We start from the raw sequence: 14,956 nt of genomic DNA on the forward strand, positions 1-14,956 counted from the left end.
TTCAAGGCAGGAAGAGGTTGGGGGATGAATCTGAACCTGGCTGGACACCCTCTCTGCCTGAAACGTCAGAAGGGATTAGGATTGTGCATGGTACACTCTCTTATAAGCCATCCACAGTCACATTGTCATGGGAAGTCAAGGTCAACGGTGAGGCGAGACTACTGGGTGTAAGGCCACTCAATCTGGCCAGAGAAGCTGGTGCTTCCCTCCACTGTGACCTCCAAACCCCAGGGCTGCAGCTTGCCTTGGTGAGAGGAGTCTGGCGTTTGGAGAGAGGTCCAAACAAGGCTCTACATGGGGGAGGCATCAATAGAAGGAACTTGAAACCATGGGAGAGAATGAGCCCAAGACTAGAGTGAGTGCAAGCAGAGAAGGGAGCCAGAGCTGAGAATCCTGCTCCCCCTCTGTGGAGTGTCCAGGAGAGGAGGAGAGACGAGTGAAAGAGACTGAAGGATAAAAAGATTGAAGGCAGGAGACGAAAGGGAAGGAGGAGGCAGTGATCAGTGGGGTCATACGTGGCCGATGGTTGGTAGAGATGGAGGGCTAGACATCCATCTTGGTGAGGCAGAGGCACTGAATTTTTCAACAGGGGAGACTTGGAGAACTCCTTTTAGCCCTTGCCCCTAGAAAAGCAGGCTGCCCCCTCTTTTTCTGTGACAAGTCTTCCAAGTGTGAAGACAGTTTAGAACTTTATTCTGAGGAAGGAGTTCCATAAGTGGCCTGCCTTCTGGTCTCATCCTTGGCTCAGTGAGGAAGCCGTGAGCAGCAGAGGGTCACCTTTTTATTGAGATGTTGGCAGCACACAACCCTGGCATGGCCCCCTTCCTCCTTGGGGGCTCAGAACTCACAGATCACGAGGAGTTGCTCACTGCAGGTTACGTCATTCCACTTGCCATCAGGATAGATTTCCACACAGTTCTCTGGCTGTCCATCATTGTTGTTGTTGGGCTCCCCTCTGGCCCAGTTGGAATAGACCAGTGACTCCCCCGTGGGGTAGGTGAACCTGCCCTCCGTGGAGATGTCATTCATGCTCAGGTAAGCATCCTTGTTCTTGGCTCTGGCCAGCTGTCTCACAGCCTCATTCTCGGCTGCAGAGCGTGGGGAGGCCAGCTGTCCCTTAGCCTCTCTGCAGAGCTGCCGGGCATCCCAATATGATTTAATAACACCTGCCGTCTTGAAGATCTTCTCTCCATCAGCCTGGCCATCAGGGAAGAGCACCACTAGGGGAAGAGGACAGTCAGGTTGGGGATGTGGCAGCACCTAGACCTTGTGCTCCAACTGGAGTCCCCAGCCTCCCATCCGGGTACCAGGGCACCAGATAGGAAGAAAGTGAGGCACTTGGTTCGGAGCAGCCCTGGATCCATGATGTGCCCTGTGAGTGGTGCCGTGGTCTCCAGGTACACGTGAGGACCCTGGAACTCAGGTGCTTATGTAAGAGGCCCAAAGTCACCCAACTGTCAGATGTAGACGGGAATCAGACCTTGTTGGATGTGACACTAAGGCTCCAATGTGCACTTTCTGTTCCTGCTCGTGATGTTCACCAGAATCCAGGATTTTAATTACTGTGTAAACAGGAATGGCTTTGGCAGGGAAATGACATCATGCAGCCCAGGGCAGTTCCTGAGAGTGTGGAAAACACCAAGCAGGCAGCTCACTCTTACCCTTGCATGATAACTGGGCATGTGGAGTTGTCTGAGCGGTTCTGTGCTGTGTGAAGGCGTGAGGAGTAAAGGGAGGACAGGCGTGCATCTGAGAGCAGCCAAGTGCTGCTCTCTGCACCGAGGGCAGTCCAGTGTTGGCTTCCATATGCTTGCAGGTGACGCTATGGCCAGTCAACCTCCCTGGACCACTGGGCAGGGGATCTGAGAGCTGTATGTGGGAGTTGGGGGCAGGGTGGGATCAGCTTTGGAGAGAGCCCTGTCTGGGCCTCAGAAGGCCATGTGTTCAGCCCCACCCTGGCCATGACAGCCCAGGTGGTAAGGGAAAGTCATTTCCCTGTTCAGAGTCTAATTTCTTATTTCTAAGGTAGAGGTACACTATATAACAACATCCCCTATGTGGTGCGTTAAGTATCTCTTTTTGCGCCATCCCATCCATACCACTCTGACTTCCAGGAACATTCATGGACATCTTCAGGGCTCCTAAGAGGGCTCACTGGACTGGTTCAGAAACCAGGCAGCATCCTGATCCACTGCCTTTTTCTGAGTAGCTTCAACAAGCATTCGGAGACCAGCTTTTCCACATAGTCAGGATGGCACCCAGACAGCCCTGGACAAGGTCAGTGCAAGCTCGTGTGCCGTGATTGGTTTACGTCCCATGCATCTGGGTGATAGGTGTGCATATGTGTACCTGTGTGTTCATGTATGTAGATGGTGTGGACTGAGTGATGGTGTTTAGGTACACATGTGTGGCCAGCGCATATGCCCAAGTTCTCCTTTGTTTGTATCAGTCTCCATATGAGGGAGTAAATAGGTGTGCAGATATGCTTGTGCAAGGAGGAAGACATGAACTGCTGGAAATGCTCATCCCACTACTTCAATACTTAGTTGGCTTGAGTCCATAGGAGCCAAACCTACTTCTTACCAGATCAGGCCTTTTTACACTCTGCACCTTCAGAAAACTCTTTTTTCAATCATTGAGGTTTGATGAATCATGTGGATTCAAAGCTGACTTCGGGGAAAGCAGAGAAGGAGAAGGTGCAGTTGGTGGAGAGTCCCAAAGGCACAGGGCACTCGGGTGCGTGCTCCAGGAGGCCTCAGCCTGTTTAGGATCCAGGCTTAGGGAAGAATCTCTGTTTTAAATACCTAAGCAGATGCAGGGAGAGTGCAGCACTGGCCAGAGACGGGAAGCAGCCTGCCCCTGCCAGACTCAGAACGTCTTTAGGGTGAGATGCTTGCTGGCCACACGCCAAGGTCAGGTCCCCAGCAGCTTTGAACCCCACAGGCAGCATCCCACCCCTGCCTTCAGGACCAGTCCTGGATTCTCTGCTGCCCTGGGCTGTGTGGCTGCTTCTCTGTGCACTTGTACACCTGGCCCCACAGAGGGAAGAAACGCATCCTGGGCTGGGTGACCCCTTGTCTGTCATAGGAACCCACCCAGGGTAGGCTGTGGTGAAGGTCTGCTGAACCGGTGACATGGACCGCGTCTTCCTCCTTGTCCCGTGTGTCTACTTGAGCTCCTGGAGCATGGGGGCCATGGTTCTGTCCCAGCCTGTCCTTAGCCCCACTTCCTGCCCCAAGTCTAGCTCCAGTCCCAATCGTGGTCCCAGCAAGTCCAATTTGGACCCAAGCCCAGCGAACTCCAAGCCAAGCCCAGACCCAGTCTGAGGTCCACCTTCAGTGCCAGCTCAGGGTCAGGTCAGGGAGCTCACCTTTCCTATACTGAGAGACAGTATTCCAGAGGCGTCGTACTTCTCCTTCTAAGTTTCTCATCCGCTGCCTCAGAGTATCGACTTCTGCAGGAGAGAGAGGCCAAGTGAAGACAGATCCACCACTGCCTGGGGTCACTCAGAGCCCAGGGCTCAGGGAAGGGTGACGCATCTCGGGGGTGGGATCAGGACATGGGATGCATGAGAGGAGGTGCTAAACCGAAGAGGGCCTCCTGCCCCCTCCGCACCCACTAGAGCCCCCAGAGCGTTCTTACCTGCAAATGCACTCTCCCCCTTTGCTCCTTTTTCTCCAGGATTGCCTCGGTCCCCTTTTAGTCCTTGGGGACCCATGGCACCTGAAGGTCCCCGTGGACCGATGGCTCCAACAGGCCCTAGGATCAGAAAAGGATTGTTGTGTGAGTTCTGGGAACACTTTCCAGCACTTTTCACCTCCCCCAGTACATGGACTGTCATGTATGACAGTATGTATATGTCCTCCCCCTGCACAAATGTCCCTCTGTGCCAGAAAACTCTCCTCGTATCCTCTCTGTACACCGACTGTCCCATAACCCGACAACCAGCTTTCCCTGGATACAGACAGTCCCTGCTGCTCACACCACCCTCTCCCTGGAGACAGACAGTTCCCAGAGCCCAACACTGGCTCTCATCCTGGAATGCCAGCTCTGAGCTGGTGGCTGGTGGTGGTGGGAAAGGGTAATATGAGCGCAGCCCCACGTCCATTGCCCCCTTGCCACCCCAGCACGTCCAGGGGCTCCAGGCTCACTGGGGACACCTCTCTCTCCTTTGAGACTTGTGGGGCCTGCAGAGCCCTGCATGCCTGGGTAACCCACTTCTCCCACTGAAGGAACACATTGGAGAAACACGGCTGAGAGTGTGCTCAGCAGGTACCATTTCCTCAGCAGTGCAGCTTGTCACGCGCATCTCCAGGTGAGAGAGCAACCTGGAAGACTGCTCCTGACTGCCTGGCCTCCTCTGGGGACGGCATCGGGGAAATTCAGTCAATGTGGGAACGTGAGGGGAGAGGTCCAGGCAAGGCCTACCAGCCATTGAGGTTCCAGGCTTTTCCAGACACTGTGCACATAGCTTGGTCCCTACCAGGACTGCCACTGTCACACCTCCCTTCTCCCTCCCACACCCGCCATATACCACCCACCTAACTTTGGGCCCAGTCTCTCCTTTGGGGCCTGGTGTGCCTGGAGGTCCCATGTTCCCCCGCCTCCGTGAGGCAGCTGGACCAGGAGTACCTAGAGGCCTTGGGGAAAAGGACCAGCCCAGTCAGTGCCACTGAATCTCCTTGGAAGTGGGAGTGCATAAAAGATGGGGCTAAAAGATCTTTAGCCTCCTCCTTAAAGATGTTGCCCCCCGAGGAGCTTCAGTCTTCCCTGAAATAACCCCGTGCAAATTGACGGCAGGAGAAGGGGATGACAGAGAACGGGATGGTTTGATGGCATCACCATCTCAAGGGACATGAGTCTGAGCAAACTCCAGGAAGTAATATAGAACAGGGAATCCTGGCATGCTGCAGTCCATGGGGTTACAAAGAGTCAGACAGGGACTGAGTGACTGAAATACAACAACTGTACTAAAATGTCTCACCTCCTGGCCGTTTACCTTCATTTATTCCATAAGGATGCACTGAGCTTTTACTAGACACAAGGTGCTGTCCTAAATGCTGGGATTCTTAGTGAAAAAAAAAACAGAGCAAAATCCCTTCCTCATGAAGCTTAAACTCAACTGTGTAGAAATACATAACCAAAAGGAAAATGTTTAACATATGATAATCAGATCAGAATAAATTCCACAGAGGTAAATTAAAGCACAGAGTATTGGCAGGGGTATCTTCGAAATAGGATGGCCAGAGAAGACTCTTGAGTAAAGCTGTGAAGGGGGTGATGAGTGAGCCATGGGGATGTGTATGGACAGAGTAAGACAGGGCCCTGGGGAGGCAGGGGAATGTGTGCGCTCAGGGACCAACAAGGAGCCAGTGTGGTCAGTGCCCAGGAAGTGTGGGAGGAGGGGAAGGAAATGAGCTCAGAGAGATCAACAGAGCTGGGTGGGGGGGATGCTGTGGGGTGTGAAGCTTTACTCCCAGGGGAGAATTGCCCCCTTGGAGGGACTCTCACCGAGGAAAGAAGGAATTGTCCCTGGAAATACAGCCCCCCAAGCAGGGTCCAGGTGTTACTGGCCCTCCACCACACGTCTGGGGCATCACCAAGTGACCCAGCCCCACCCTCTACCTCTGCTCAAAGGTCTCTCCTCTCAGGCCCATCTTGTCCTTTACATCAGGTTCTTGGGAACATGTGTGTCAGAATCTGTAGGGGAGGTTGTCCCCAGTACAGACTCTGGCCCCACCCAGCCCTACTGGTCAGGATCTGAGGATGCTCGGATCTTCAGGAAATACTCAGACCCCTAACAGTAGAAGGACAGCAGTACCTGGATCTGGGGAGCCAGTGTGGAGCCTGGTCCTTGGCCCGACTGTGCACTGTTCTCTCTCCAAGCACTGACCCAAGGCCAGGCTTGGAATGCACAAGAAAGGGATGTCTGGGGTACACCCATGCAGCTGAGGGCCACTATAGGAAAAGTCCCCACCCCTTCCCTGCCCCGGGATTGAATTCAGGGCCTCTCTGGGAGCTAGCGAATGCTAGTACCTTGAATACCACCCCACTATTGAGTTCACTTCTAGGCAGCCTTATTAAGGCCCAGTTCATTCATGCTGGAAGCTACTTTCTGTCTATAAAGGACAGACAGATACTTACAAAGACTGGGGTTTGTAGGAACCAGCAACAAGGATCCTACAAATGTTGCTCATTTCTTTCTTCCCCAACCAAAATACAAACTAGAGAAAGTTAAAAGATCTCAGTTGGTCCCTCCACAGCCCTGGTTCAGTGCCATGGTGGTGCCCTTGTCCTTGTTGCTGGTTCACTGAATTCTCACTTCTTGCCAGTAACACCCAGATCTTCTCCTGTGGAGCAGTGTTTCTCAGTGAAGTTGCTTGGTCATGTCCGACTCTTTGCGACCCCGTGGACTGTAGCCTACCAGGTTCCTCTGTCCGTGGAATTTTCCAGGCAAGAGTACTGGGCTTGACAGTACTTTCTCCAGGGGATCTTCCTGACCCAGGGATCGAACCTGGGTCTCCTGCACTGGAGGCAGACGTTTACCATCTGAGCCACCAGGGAAGTGTGTTTCTCAGACACTTCCCTTAATAAGTAGTATCTTGAGAAATCTCAGGAGAATCCACCTGATTGCTGATTACAGCAAGAGGATGCAACAATATCCTGAAGCTTCACCAAAAAAAAGGGTGGGGGGGATGTCTTGGCTCAACTATTTGTCACTGTGTGGTCATATTATTCCCATCCACAGATGAGCAAATTGAGACTCAGAAACACTGAGTGACTTGTCCCTAGGGGACTCTGTTGTTGAAACAGAGCTAGTAGACAAGCACAGATGTGTCTGAAAATGAATCTCATGTCCTTTTCGCCTTCCAGCTTGGGTTTCACTTAGTATCTTTGTGTCACAATTGTCTTCCCTATCAAATGAGATTCATGCATCACTTGTTAGATTTTGGGTGGGATTAAATAAACTACTCAAGGGAACTCCTAAGCACAGGGCTGGACAAAGAAGTATAAGCTTCCTTTCTTTCCTTCCGTAATATATTTAGGGAAAATCCTTTTATTCAGGCTTGAGTATGGGGCTACAGTGTCTCATCCTTTCCCACTCATCAAGGAATAGAACTTAATTCAATATTAAAACGGAGAAGGCAATGGCAACCCACTCCAGGATTCTCGCCTGGAATATCCCACGGACAGAGGAGCCTGGTAGGCTGTAGTCCATGGGGTTGCTAAGAGTTGGACATGATTGAGCAACTTCACTTCCACTTTTCACTTTCACGCATTGGAGAAGGAAATGGCAACCCACTCCAGTGTTCTTGCCTGGAGAATCCCAGGGACGTCGGAGCCTGGTGGGCTGCCGTCTATGGGGTCACACAGACCGCATAGACACACACGACTGAAGCAATTTAGCAGCAGCAGCAGCAGCAGCAGCAATATTAAAAATCTTTAACAACCTGGAGAGGAACCATTTAATCCAGATGGACTGTAGTTAAGTTCTAGAGTAGATGACTCCAAATACTAGTCATTTACTCACTCTTTGCACATTCTTGGGTTGGTTGGAGTCAGAAGACTCTAGGGGAGGAACCAAGACAGCTGGTGATGAAGCTGGAGGCTCAGGGCAGCCAGTCTTAGCTAACCAGTAAAGCTGTGTTTTAGGTGGGCTCAAAATCTGGGTGAAACCCACCCATTTAGGAAAAGACCATCTATAAGGCTTCCCCAGCAGAAGACTCAAGTTTCTGGCTTGGTTACAATCCCAGTGCCCACCCCTTCCCACCAGGACAGGCCCATGGTCCCAGCTCTACCTGGATCCCCCTTCTCTCCTCGGGGGCCTTCTCTCCCATCTTGTCCATCATGGCCACGAAGGCTATCCGGTGGTGGGGCACACACAACCAGGGTGCAGCGTTTGGTGTGTGTTTTCTCAGAATAGATATCCATTTCTTCGCCCAGGGAACCCTGGGACTGTGTGAGCAGGAGCAACATGGAGAAAGGGAGGACAAGCATGTCCTAGGCAGAGGAACAGAAAGAGGGGGCTCTTGGTCCAAGGATGAGGATTAGGGCTGGCCCAGCTCCTTGAGATCAGGAGAAGCCCTTCCCTCATCTCCTTTCCCATTCCCTGGCGACGAGAGCAGCAGGGCTCAAAAAGCAGTTTAGGGAAAGGTGGGATAAAGTCTGGCCAGGGAGGACATGAGCAGACCAGCTGGGCCTCTGACCTGGTGTGCCAGCAGTGTGAATCTACTCTCAGATGCTCTGTGTCATCCCTTTTTGGCCTTGTCATCCTTGCCAGTGGTACTGTGACCAGGATGTAGAATTCCTCCCTGAGGCCATCTGTCTCATCAGGAGGGACTCACTGAGTGCCTCGGGTGGGACCCATCCCCTCTCTGGACCTGCTTCTCCCTTTCTGTACCAGTAAGGTGGTTGGCTTAGCTGTGACAATGCAGATTCGTTTCCTCTCACTTGTTGTTCTGGGCAGATTAGTACTCGAGGTCTGCAGTGGTGTCTGAAAAAAAGCCAGAGTCCTACAATGGGTGAGGTCTGTCCTGAGCACAGGATGGGTGCATGACTGTGTGTTTACCAGTGTTTGTCATCCCTGAGCTCCACGAGGAAGGTCCCTGGCGTACCTCGAGTCTGTCCAGACTTTCAATAGGAGTTGGGCCAGTGGCCTCATAGAGGAAGGGACATGTGAGATGCACAGTTAGTGGAAGGCTGGCTTCAAGGGAGGAAAGAGCAGATGTCCAATAGAGCTTCCAGTAACCATCAGAAAGGGACTAAGGAGCTAAGTGAGATCTGGGGTGGGTACAGGACATGGGTCAGTCCCACTGTTGGGCTTCTTTGTTCTCTCAGGCAGAAACTGTAAAGCTTTGGCCATGGAAAGGGCTCACGGGCATTGGAAAGACTCAAAAGCAAGCCTGAGTGACCTGTGCAAACAAAGGACAGAGGATTGCTGGCAGGCTGAGGTAGTGGGAAGGAAGGGGCTTTCTGGCCAGAGAAGTGCCTCCTTCCATGAGGATGATGAATTGCATTTTCCACAGGGACTTCCAGACAATGGCATCAGAGATCTGGTTGGATGTCCCAGCCAACTCTCCCCTTCTCCCAGCCCAGGAAACACATCTCCCACCAAACAAAGGGAACACAGTGTAGAGCATCCATTATTACCTTGTGCCCCACCTCCAACACTCACCCTCCTAGACTGGAACAGCTACACAGACCCTGCCTTCCTCAGCACCATTAGGATAAAGCACCCATTCAGGCAGGAAGATACTCACTGGACACAGGAAAACAAATTGAGAGGCAAGGACAGACACTCACAGTTCCTTCCTCTAGGGTTTCAGAACCTCCAGGCAAATTGAAGTTTCTCAGCCACTATTGACTATTTATACCTGCCCTGTAACCTGAGGTTCCAGTGCCAGTTTCCAGAGAAAAGAAGGGCAAATTTGGGCTTGTTGACTCAGTTGATTTCACCCCCACCTGTGTTCTGGACATTCGCCACTGATGTTCATTGCAGTAAACACACATTAGAGCACCCTCAGCCCATGATCTCATCAGTACCTCACTACAACCCTGAGAGTTTAGCGGCAGCGTCAGTGTGTGTATTTCATGCATTTCCAGGAATCCAAGGTCCAGGGAAGACCAGCAAGTTACACAATGACCTAGAGCTCTTGGAAAAGCAGCCTGCCTCTGCAGAGTCCAAGAGCCAGCACCTGCTGTGCCCACTTCTCTTCCTTCTCATTACTGCTCATACACTAGGAAGGAGCTGGGAGCAGCTTGGCAGATCTCAGCAGGATTGGGGCAGGTAGAGGGGCTGCTGAGGCAACAGTCTGTGGGGGGCAGTGTCTGGGGGAGCTGCCACTCAGCAGGGGTCACTCTTTTGCTTTCTGCTGTATCTAGGACAGCCCTCTACTTGCCTTTTATAGGATTATTGTTGTTCAGTGATTAAGTTGTGTCTCTTTGTGACCCTGTGGACTTCAGCATGCCAGGCCTCCCTCAGTTCAGTTCAGTTGCTCAAGTCGTGTCCAACTCTTTGAGATCCCATGGACTGCAGCAAGCCAGGCTTCCCTGTCCGTCACCACTCCCAGAGGTTACTCAGACTCATTTCCATCGAGTCGGTGATGCCATTCAACCATCTCATCCTCTGTCATCCCCTTCTCCTCCCGCCTTCAGTCTTTCCCAGCATCAAGATCTTTTCAAATGAGTTAGTTCTTTGCATCAGGTGGCCAAAGTATTGGAGCCATCCTCCCTTAACTTGATTGTCCTAATCTCTCCACTGTGTTAGCCAGTGTTTCTCCATTATGTGGCCCTAGTGGCCAGTTTGGATCCCCAAGCTGCTGATACACTGCTGTAACCATCACAGGGAAACTCTCATTCCCAGTGATTGTGGGCTAGTTGTTAGCTTCTCTGCTTGCCTGTAGTTCCCTGTGACTTATTTCTTCCATCACCCCTTCCCTTAGGTCTCCACATCAGCAACCCCAGGTCTCCAGCCTCCCTTTTGGCCTCCTCATTGGACGTGCTGATCTGCTCCTGGGCTTTGCTGCTCCTTGTATGTTACGGAATCTACGATGTCAACTTTCCTCAAAGGTAGGGAAAGGTCTTCTCATTTCTATATTGCAATTTTTTGACCTAGGCCTCTAAAGCTTGAGCTCTTCTCTATTCTATAAATAACACCCAGCCCCCTCTATTCTAGGATGTTCACACACCACCGAGAGATCTAATCAGCACGGAGGTTGAACTGAACCCTTGCTGTCCTCTCCCCACAAAGCCTAATTGTCAAGTCTTACCATGGTGACTGGACAAACTCTCTTTATATATGGTGACTTTCATTTCAGGAGTCCTATACTTCATCTCTTCCTGCAAGTTGGCTTCTATTAACTCCTGTCTCCTAGACTTTCTTTTTCTTTTTTTTTTACTTTTCTCTTGTACTTTATTTACTTATTTACTGATGAACCTACACTGACATACCATAATGTCCCAAAGTCCGTAGTTTAGCATAGGGTTCTCACTCTTGGTGATGTACATTCCATGGGTTTTGGCAAATATATAATGACATTACCCATTGTTATATTACCATACAGCATATTTTCACTACCTAAAAATCCTCCATGCTCTGCCTGTTCATCTCTACTTCTTTCCTTTGGCAACCACTGATCTTTTTACCATCTTTATAGTTTTGTCTTTTCCAGAATTTCAGGTAGTGGGAATCATACAGTATATAATCTTTTCAGATTGCCTTCTTTCACTTAATAATATGCATTTAAGGTTTCTCCATGTCTTTTCATGGCTTGACTGCTCATTTCTTTTCAGTGTGAATATTATTAATACATCCTTCATGCCCTTGGACCCCATTATAGCACAGAATATGGTGTTACCTTTGTGTGACTTTACATTCCAACAGAGGCCAGTTCTATTTATGATCAAACCCAGATACTCCTGTTTCAGTGATACCCTTTGCTTTTCTCAATTCCACCAACACAGGTGAGAAGAGTCAGATTTTAAATGGTGATCACAATGGCTTTCACACAGAGAATCAATGGACCACCCTCTCTTCCCAAACAGTATCCTGAAGGACTGCACAGTTTCTCTAGGGGCTAATCACTGGTGCTGTACTGCAGCCCTAGCAACATCCACAGTCTCTGTTGGACTTCATTAGCTGCACTTTCCTCAGAGCTAAGCTGTGTAGCCTCCGGTATTTTTCCAGATGCTTGTACACATTACTGTTGAAGCTCCCAGATCAGCGGGCCCATGCAAGGTCAGGCCACTCAAGATGGCTTCCTCTTGTTCTCTGTTCATCCCCCTGCTAGACCAGTGCCTGCTTCACTCTCATGACCATCCAAACCTCTTAATTATAGGGCTTAATAGTAATTGCCCACATGCTTGCTGCCCCAGCTGCTGGTTTCCCTGGTAACTGATGAGCCAACCTGATGTCAATATCCCTAAAAACGGTAGGCTCCTCCCTCAAAGAGTGAAGCCTGCCACAGTGTGCTTCCTGCTATCTGCTGAACATGGCATGTTGTTGCTCTAGGACCTTTCCTCTTTGGATGTTTGTCCAATAAGCGGTGGACATCTTCCTGCTGTCTCTCAGCTCTTTCTTCAGTCTCAAGGCTGGAAATCTACAAGTGTGCAGGCCTGTGTGTTGCAGCCCAACAATTGGTGAGTCAGCCAGAAGGCTGCTGAAACCCCCATGAATGCCGAAATGTTGATGAATACAGATGGGGAAGGAAAAATTATGGGGTTACTCCCAGGGTGGCCGTCCACTAGCATGTGGGTTCCTGTGGAATCTGACTACTGTAAGAGATATCTTTCTCTTCCATGATACTGATGACATCCTGCTAACCTCAGTCTCTTTCCAGTTTAAAAGTGGCAGCCTGGTGCTTTTGGTTCACCTGACTGCATGGGGAGGGCTTGTGATACAGGCAAAACACAAGAGTCTTTCTGATTTTATTGCTTTTTACAAAGTACAAGCATACCCCTGACCCACCACCTCTAAAAAATTACAGACACAGGCTTTAGGGACATAAACTTAGGGACAGGATTGGGAATCGGATGGGGCCAGTTACCCTGAACCGTTTGTTTGGAACCTGTGGAAATGGTGAAATAAGAGTAGCCTTGGGCTACACACACACAAACACACCCACTTTAGCAGAAATGAAGTTCAGAAATGGACTGATAAAAATGCCATACCCTGGAGATTCCACCTGCCCTACAGCCCTACCACTGCCAGGCTAATTGAAGGATGAGTGGACTACTTAAAAAACAACTTATACAAGAAACCCACTGTCTCAACCTGTAGACCAGTAGGCTAACTTAAGTCACACAAACTTGTAACTAAATATTCCAGGAGCAATCACCCCAGGGCCTACATCGTGTTAACCAAAGGCAACACGTCAGCACCATTTGAGTTCAATGATTAACCACCCAAGGTCATTGCCAGTTAATGGTCAGGAGAATAACTCACTTTTGTCCTTGCCACACCTTGCAGGGAACATATTGTAAATGGCCCTGGGACTGGTAGGGAAGTCCCCCATGTTTTAGTTTTGCAGTCCCGTGGGGGTTAGTATTAGTACCAGAAGGGGACTTACAGATTTCATCTGGCCCCACCTAAGATAATTAATCCAGGCCTCCTTATGGAGAAAGGCACTATTAACACTGCGGTCTGTCACACCCTCTCCGGTATTTGATACTGGCTATGGGGACTGAGGTTGCATAATGGTACTGCAGCCCAAGACAAAAACCGTAGACAGGGGTGGCATTATGTCAGAATGGTGCTGCTGCTTGTATTTTCTTAACAGTCATGATTTTCCCTGCATTGAGCCTATTAAACATCTTATATTTCATCTCTAGTCTGAGCAGAGGGAATCTGTTTGCAGACAGGGCAACAACAGTAACCTCACTACTAAATGAGTCTGTTTGTTGGGTCTACAGCAAGATGCCTTTGTTGTCTTCCTCTGGAATTCCATGAAAAATTGACCTAATTCATGCCTGGCTCCAAAGTTAGCCCAATCTTTTGGACTCTCAGCACTCTCTAGCTGCTGTGGTGTGTATTGTATGTATGGTATCTGGTTGCATTGCATCTTGATATACCTGACCCCAGAGATATCAAGGAAAGGGGGGATCAGATATGGTGGGAGTCGGGCAGGTTATGGAGGGGATTAGCGTATGGTCAGGCCATTCAAGATAGCTGTTACCTTGTTTTCTCTATATCCCCTGTTTGACCAGTCCCTGCTTCACATGACTATCCAATCCTCTTAATTATAGGGCTTAACTAGAAACTGCCTACACACTTGCTCCTACCTTAGCTTCTGGTTTCCATGGTAACTGATAAGCCAATCTGATGTCAATTCCCCCTGTAAATGGTAGCCTCTCTTCCTCCAGTGTCAAAGACTGCTGCCCTGTCCTGCCTGCCATACCTGGTGACATGTTGCTCTAGGACCCTCCACTTCAGACATGTCGGATCCCCGGTCGAATAATCACTGATATCTTTGTCACTGTGTCACTCTGTCTTCAGTCTCAAGGCAGGGCATCTACAAGGCTTGTAGGCCTGTGAGGTACAGCCCAACAGCAGTGAACAGAGTGCTTCGGTCTCAGGGAACAGTCAGGGGAAGGTGGCACTGGGGCCTTCTGCCAGGGCATTCGCAGACCTACTTCTGCTCGGTTCTGTGTGCTGAGTTCTTTGATTCTGAAGCCATATCTAGGGCAGAAAAAACAGTGACACGGCCATCAGAAGAAGTAAGAATCCAGTTCGGTTTCCCACCAATCTGTCAGGCAGAGGGCAATATCTCTTGGGCCTAATCTTGGGGGTTGTATTTATATCCTTTATCTGGTCCTTGCAAACTAGGTGCAAATTCAGGGCTAGCGTCTAACCTGGCTAGCAGCGGCTCCTCTGTTGGTTGGTTAAAATGGTGGACTCCTCACACACTATTACCTCTCTTTCTCTTCTGTTTCCTAAAAGTTGATGTCTTAATATCTCCCATTTTTTGAGTCCTAGGGTAAACAGTGATCTGCCCCCCAGAGGCCCATTTGAATGGATGGTCAAGAAAGAAACTCCATGAAACAATGAAGGATTATCCTTGGCTGGGGTGGAAACACAATTGCCTCTGGTTGAGAAATGTTACCTCTCTAAGTTTTGAAGATAGTGGTTTGGGGTATATCAGAGTTTAAGTCCTCAGGTATATAGGCATCCCTTAAAGCCTTTCCCCTCTCTGCTAAGAGCTGTGATCCAAATGAAAAACCACCTTCTGTGGCTCAGATGCCTTCCATGATACAGACATGGATTGAAATTCATGCCTTCAGTGCCTGTGCCCACTTGATGTGACAAGTGGACATATGTTCAGACACAGGTACTCACCAAGTCCAGATCAAAACCACCTGAGACTTTAATCAACACACTTCTTACAAGGCTGTATCAGGAGAGGCACTCTCCTGATGAGGCTGAATTTCCTCTCCCTCCATGAGGAACAGAAGAACACAA

General features: G+C 49.9%; 1 protein-coding gene across 8 annotated transcripts in view; it reads right to left on the reverse strand.

Annotated features, from left to right (window-relative positions):
• Positions 1-765: 765 nt before the first annotated feature.
• LOC145535236 (collectin-43-like) overlaps positions 766-14,956 on the reverse strand; it is a 174,080-nt gene continuing 159,889 nt past the window's right edge. For 5 of the 8 annotated variants that reach the window (XM_081563608.1, XM_081563599.1, XM_081563591.1 and 2 more), the window contains 4 exons: positions 7,800-8,001; positions 3,643-3,759; positions 3,371-3,454; positions 766-1,220 (listed from right to left, as the gene is read on the reverse strand). In XM_081563608.1, coding sequence (XP_081419734.1) covers positions 838-1,220; positions 3,371-3,454; positions 3,643-3,759; positions 7,800-7,998 — 783 coding nt within the window. In that variant the 5' untranslated portion in view covers positions 7,999-8,001 and the 3' untranslated portion in view covers positions 766-837. Of the gene's footprint in view, positions 1,221-3,370; positions 3,455-3,642; positions 3,760-7,799; positions 8,002-13,895; positions 14,177-14,956 lie in introns of all 8 variants that reach the window. The other 3 variants (XM_081563577.1, XM_081563566.1, XM_081563585.1) reach the window with 1 other exon arrangement.

The sequence above is a fragment of the Giraffa tippelskirchi genome, chromosome 2, assembly GCF_054371585.1.
Source record: "Giraffa tippelskirchi isolate mGirTip1 chromosome 2, T2T-mGirTip1v1.2.pri, whole genome shotgun sequence".
Lineage (NCBI taxonomy): Eukaryota > Metazoa > Chordata > Mammalia > Artiodactyla > Giraffidae > Giraffa > Giraffa tippelskirchi.